The sequence below is a fragment of the Zalophus californianus genome, chromosome 7 (assembly GCF_009762305.2).
Source record: "Zalophus californianus isolate mZalCal1 chromosome 7, mZalCal1.pri.v2, whole genome shotgun sequence".
NCBI classification, from domain to species: domain Eukaryota; kingdom Metazoa; phylum Chordata; class Mammalia; order Carnivora; family Otariidae; genus Zalophus; species Zalophus californianus.
In genome coordinates, this window is record NC_045601.1 from 131,286,500 (window position 1) to 131,292,867 (window position 6,368).

General features: G+C 44.0%; 1 protein-coding gene across 3 annotated transcripts in view; it reads right to left on the reverse strand.

The window, feature by feature from the left end:
- LOC113926236 (androgen dependent TFPI regulating protein) overlaps positions 1-5,072 on the reverse strand; it is a 61,004-nt gene extending 55,932 nt beyond the window's left edge. The window contains exons 1-2 of one of the 3 annotated variants that reach the window (XM_027600882.1): positions 4,941-5,072; positions 4,006-4,274 (exon numbers count right to left, since the gene is read on the reverse strand). In XM_027600882.1, the coding sequence (XP_027456683.1) occupies positions 4,006-4,248 (243 nt within the window). In that variant the 5' untranslated portion in view covers positions 4,249-4,274; positions 4,941-5,072. Of the gene's footprint in view, positions 1-4,005; positions 4,387-4,940 lie in introns of those variants that run through there. The other 2 variants (XM_027600881.1, XM_027600883.1) reach the window with 2 other exon arrangements.
- Between the last annotated feature and the right edge of the window lie 1,296 nt (positions 5,073-6,368).

Here is a 6,368-nt window from a genome sequence, read left to right on the forward strand (position 1 = left end):
AATGTTTCAGGAGGAATTTTATTTTTAAAAAGAGGAAAACCCAGCACACTGTATAAAGCCAACAAGTTAAATTGTAGTTAAAATTCCCCTCCATCCCCACCTCCCAGCATAAGTTCCCTGAGGTCAGGGGCAGTCCCTGGATGGAAATGGAGTGGATAGAGAGGAGGGGACACATCTGTGGAAGTCCCAGGCACTGGAAGCCTGAGCTGACACGAGCACCCTGAGGATGTCCACAGCACTGCCATGTCTCCACACCCAGCTTCAGGGGCATCCCCATTCAGCATGACTCACTGCTCTCTGCTGGCGCCTGCCAACTCTACTCCCAGGATGGCCCCAGTGCCTGAAGTCTGCACCTGTACCGCCAGAGGTGGCTCCACAGTGGCCATCCTCTGGCTGGGAAGCTGGAGAATGCACCCTGCAGAGAGAGAACCCGAGCAGTGGGGCGGGTGGGCAACTCTTGCCTGGATCTATAACCCACCAACCATGGTGCTGTGAGGTGACCCATGTCCCACTAAATCACCTTGCCTTCTGCATGACCTCTACTCAAAGATGAGAAACTAGAAGCTCATCACCACCCTCCTATCTTTGCTCCTCATCATCCAGTGTATACAGCATTCTGAGAGCTTCCTGCGTGTTGAGTCATGCATCCCTCCTGGTCATTCTGTGATGAGCCAGTCCTTTTATTTCTATTTGGCAGATTTGGAAAGGCAAAACACAAAGAAATACCTAGCCCAGGATCATAGACCGTGGAGGTGGTAGAGCTGAGGTGCCATCCCAGAAACTCATGACGGTAGAGCTCATGCTTATAACCCTGCAGCTCACAGCCTCTCTCTCCCAACAGAGAATTGGCTGCCTCTTCCCTGGGGTGGGTATACTCCCTCATTAGGCAAAAACTCAGATCTCCCCTCTCTTTTCTTTATCTCCTTGGGCACTGGGCAGGAACTGGTCACTGTGACCAACTCTCAGTGGCACCTCTCCCATGCCACCCCCTGCCACCACACACCAAATGTGTGTCTTCTCTTTGAATGCTATTGGATGCTTCAAGAAGAAAACGGGGATGCTCAGAATGTTGACCTGCACTAAGGTGGATTGTTCTCTTGAAATGAGGCATGACTGATATTCGGTCAAGTAAAAATTAAAGCTATTTAAAGGGAGAGGGGTAAATTTCCTGGAGAGCAGGAAAGGGTACTGACTTCAACAAGCTTACATAAAATAAATTTAAGAGTATTATAGCCAGTTATGAGACTTCTGTGCCTTTATAAACACAACTATTCACTAATCATTAATTAATCATTAGTTAACCAATTAATCATTAGGAAACACAACTATTAAATCAGCCCATGAGGCCTCAAGAGCGTGAAATGTTAAGGCCCAGGATCTCACCTTGAGTAACATATTTGGAATCTATCTTTAAATTGATCCTCTGAAACACGGTCAACCCATCTTCACCAATTAGAAAACTTTGCGTTAAGTCATACTTTCCCAAGATGACACCTAACAGAGCCCAGCAGGGAAACAGCCACAGGTAAGCAAGGCCGTCTCTGCTCATTTCAAGAGACGAAAGATGTCAGAAGAGGTAATACTGCTCAGGAAGGCAGAAAACGCTGAAGGTCAAGTGCAGTCAACATACCAAGTCGCTTAATTTTTCTTCTAGGGGCACTCCGCGCCAGCCACTGTAGCAAATACAATGTGGAATGTTAGGAGACAAAACTCCTGTTTTAGAGCCATTTACAGTTTGATTAGAATGTTAAAGACTCACATGTGGATGGAAATAAGAAAATAATACTATACATAAATAAGCGGAGACTGAGAGATGCCATAAAAACTCAGGGAAAGGAAAAACAAATGTGGGTTGGAGTTGGTCAGCAGAGGTTCTAAGGAAAACATGGGATTTTGGGTGGTCTATGAAAGCGGCAAAGTGGTGGAGAGGCAGGTAGGTCTTTGATCCAAAGATGGTGTGAATACAGGCAGAGTGGTGATGGCAAGAAGCCTAGGGACCAACGCTGGAGAAGACACAGGTCTTCCTGGAGAAGAGACCAGCTTTTCTGGGGACGGGGGGACCTGAAGGCTGAGTAGGCAGGTGAGCTCTTAAGTCAGGAGTTTGCAATTGGTTCCATAAAGTAGGAGGGAGCCACTGTGATTTCTTGAGTAGCAGAACCACCCTGAGCAAGCAGGTTCATGATGTTTATAACAAAACCAAACCAAAACCAGTGCTTTGGGAAGATGAATCTGGAATCTGAGAGGTTGATGGATGGATTGCTAGTAAGAGGGCAATGAAGAGATAATCTCATCACCCAGGTACAAATTACTAAGAGCCTGTAATTAGAGGGGTAGTAAGATTGGGGGAGAAAGGAATGAACCTAAGGAAAGGAAAAACATAGGATTTGGTGGCTGATTCATCAGGGAAGTGAAAAGGGGATTATTACTAGGAAAGAATAGTGTCTTTGACAAGATAAGTGTTTTTTTTTCCATTCTTGGAAATATGAGGGCTCTGGGGCATGGAACTGAGAATGAAGAAGTCAGGGAGCTGGTTTGTGGTAGTGGGTGGGAAGTCTGTTCTCAGCCATGCTTACTGTGAGATGGGACATCCATACTGGAATTTGGTTTAGATTCCACCATCAATCCTGACTACCCCCCTGTCTTTTAGTTGACTATTTTTTTTAAAAGATTTTATTTACTTATTTGACAGAGAGATAGCGAAAGAGGGAACACAAGCAGGGGGAGTGGAAAAGGGAGAAACACGCTTCCCGCTGAGCAGGGAGCCTGATGTGGGTCTCGATCCCAGGACACTGGGATCATGACCTAAGCTGAAGGCAGGCGCTTAACGACTGAGCCACCCAGGTGCCCTTAGTTGACTATTCTTAATATAAAGCCAATAGATACTCAAAGCTGAGGTTTTCACTGTATTATCCTAGCTCCAAAAAAGGATTTCTTTGTGGTTTTTGATTTGTGTGTTTGTTTTATAAAATTCTATGATTGAAAGAAGGAGTCACCTTGATTATTTCAAGTACACAAGAGCTGCCAGGGCTCGAATCTTTCAAGCCAAAATCAAAAGCCAGCAAGTGGCCAAAGAGGAGGAAGCACAACCTCCAGGCCCCTTGGATTTGAATCTGAATTTCCTCTCCTTAGCACTGTAGAGTGTCACTTTTCCCGACCATGCATAACCTCTGCTTAGGATTGTGATTCCCAAGGATTGGAATATTTTGCCCAGTTTCTGAGATCAGAGGCTTTTATGGCACCCTACATTTTAGTTAAAAAAATCTCAAACATTAATTAGCATCCCCAAAGGCTGTACTATTTTTAGCTTTTAACTTTAATATTTTTACATACTCCCAAAAAAGTTTTTAAAAACCTATTTTTCTCCCATTCATTCACACTTCATTCATCAGAATGTGGTCAGCTGGGCTACAGAGACAAGAAGGAATTGAGTCATAGGATTGGTTGGTAAATTGTTGAAAATGTGTATTTGCCATTTGGTTGAGTAATTCATCCTTTAAGATGGAGCCTGAGCCTATAAAAAATTGAAGTGGGATCTGAACATGGCAAAATGTGTTTGCTTTTCTTAGATAAATCTGTTAGTCTGTGCTGGAAAATGGCATCATTCCCCCATTGGAAATTGTGCTTCCCACACAACATACGCCACTCTGCCTTCCCTCACAGATTTCCCCAAGCAAAGTTCAAAATCCCGCTTGTGTTTGTAGTCAGTCCTACGGTGAAACCATTAATTTAGTCTTTCCATTTGAGCTCATCTGAGAAGAACTCCAAGATACGATTCTTTTCAAAAGAGTGTTTACCAATTAGCACAAAAGATAGGAACCGGTAACTTCTCAACTGGGTTTCTCAGAGCAAACTGTCAAGTCAAAAAGAAAGCCAAAACTCACAGACAATGAAGAAGGAAGACAAAGAATGGTATTTTGTATTTAATAAAACTCAAAGGTCATATGTGTAAACACACTGGTACTGTAGACAAATAGCTTGCTTCCTGGTATGGTCATATGGACTTACCAGATTTAGGAATGTCAAATGCTTCCACTGTCCGCCATTGAGAAAGATTTTGGATTTCTGCTGGTCTCTTCCTCCTTTTTGTGAGATGTAATAATTGAGAAAAATATACCAGCTCAAAACAAGGAAGTGGTATATGCAGGTACAAGTCCTCGTCATGGCGAGCTCTGACCAGGGAGTCGTGAATGACTTGGGTAGCTTTCCTCTGGCGTCCTTCTGCGGGTCACAGCCGGAGTCATAAGGCATGCCCAAGAGCTGTAAAACACACCCCTCTGGGATTGGGAGTTCCAGCAAGACTGAATTTTGCTTCTCTCATAGGCTCCCTCCCCGATAAACTTAGGAGACAGGATTATTGCTGGTTTTCAGAGGCTTTCATTTAAATAATAAGTAATCCCCAGACTTGCATAAGTTTCAATGCTTAGGCTTTGAAGAGGAGCAGAGGGGAAGGCAAGAGCTGCACTTTGCACTGTTTGGCTGGAGTGGGAGTTAACGGAACTTATTGTGAAACACCAATGAACTCTAATCATTACTGTCAGTGCCATATTCTCTTCTTTCCTTTTTATCTGGGCGGAACAAGGAAGTTGGAATGATACCTCTTGAGAGATTACGATCAGGTTGATAGACTAGACGGTAGAGATTATGGGCATGTTTATGGCACAGAGGGAGGTCAGTAGAAAGGGAAAGAATATTATAATCTTGCTCCTGAGGTCTCTAGGGCCCTATAAAATCTGTAACAAACTGCTCCTCCAGGAAGCAGCCCCAAGGCTTTTTTTTTTTTTTTTTTAGTTTTGTATCTATACCTTAGAGAACCAAAGGTTACCCAGGGTTGCCCCAGATCATTTACAAGGGTGTTTCTGTGCCCTAAGAAGAAAGACGCATAGCAAGAGATCTGTGGCCAAAGAAGCATAGGAAGAGGTGTGTAGTCATGCCCCACATACCTGAGTTTAGACATTGCCGGGAGAGAGTGGCGGTCTCTGCATTGCCTTAGAGAGGACGAGAATGTGCTTAGGCTGGGCAGAGTTTATAGAACCGGGCCCTGCTCAAGCTCAGCAGAAGGTACCTGAGAGAGCACTAGAAGTGTGATACCTTGTGACATCACCAGCTTGCTTCCCTGGGCAACTGACTCAGAGGGTTCTGAGCAAATCCCTGAGGGAAAGGCTCCCAATGCTCTTATGTAAGTCTGGAGCTGGTGCTGTTCAATGATTTAATCAGGGCTAACAAGTACTGGGAGAAAGAACTAGAGGCCACACATGGAGGGCAAAACAAAGCCAAACTCACCTCCTAAGAGTCATTAAGAACAAGGGTATATGGTGGCGAGGGATGGGGAGAACAAACCTGAGCCAGCAGTAGAGGGTCTTCATTGAAAGTGTTCCCAAGGGAAAGGATGATCTGGCAAAGGTGACATAAAACTCTGTGCACAATTTCATGGCCTAGGTTAAAAGTGCAAATAGAGCAGCTCATATTTGACAGTGTTTATTATGTGACAGGCCTTGCTCCAAGTGCTTTATACATACTAGCTCATTTAACACTCTAAACACCAATTTGAAGGAAGCACTATACTGAACGTCACTATGATGAACCTCGTTTTCAGATGGGGCTGCTAAAAGGAAGCTCAAAAAGTAGCAAGAGACAGGTGCAGTCTGCACTCTACCCAGTGTTCCTGACAACAAAAGCAGCAATGTTTGCACTGCACACCCTCAGACTGCCTTTGCGATGTTTCTCCACCCCATGCTGAAACCTCTTTTTTCCTGTCTCTCGCCCATGGGAAAATGCCCTCAGGAAAGGATCAGATCTGTTTTGAAACTTGATGCACATATAACTTATTGTGCTATGTCTCCTGGAGTGTTTTCATGGTACACGCCATTATAGATTTAGGGGTTTTATCCCTTTACACAAAAATCTCGAGCCTAAGTCTGCAGATGGGTAAGGATTTGAAGCAAAAGTGAGAAAAGAGAAGAAGACAAAGACCCAAATCTCTGGAACATGTACATCCAACCTGGAAGCTGGCCTTTTAACACTTGGATTTTTTTTTTTCCTGCATTAATCTCAATGCCCATAGATGAAGCCTTTCATAAATACTGATATAGTTGGGGCAGGTACCTAGGCGGCTCAGTAGGTGAAGTGTCTGACTCTTGATTTTGGTTCAGGTCATGATCTCAGGCACATGAGATCAAGCCCCACATCAGGCTCTTTGCTGGGTGTGAAGCCTGCTTAAAATTCTTTCTCTCCCTTTCCCTCGGCCCCTCCCCCCTTCAAAAAAATAGAGAGATACAGTTATTTAAATTTATTTGTACCTTGTTCAATGTTTGATATTGGAATCCAATTGTTAGCATTTTAATCAATGATAATATTAATCTATCTATGAG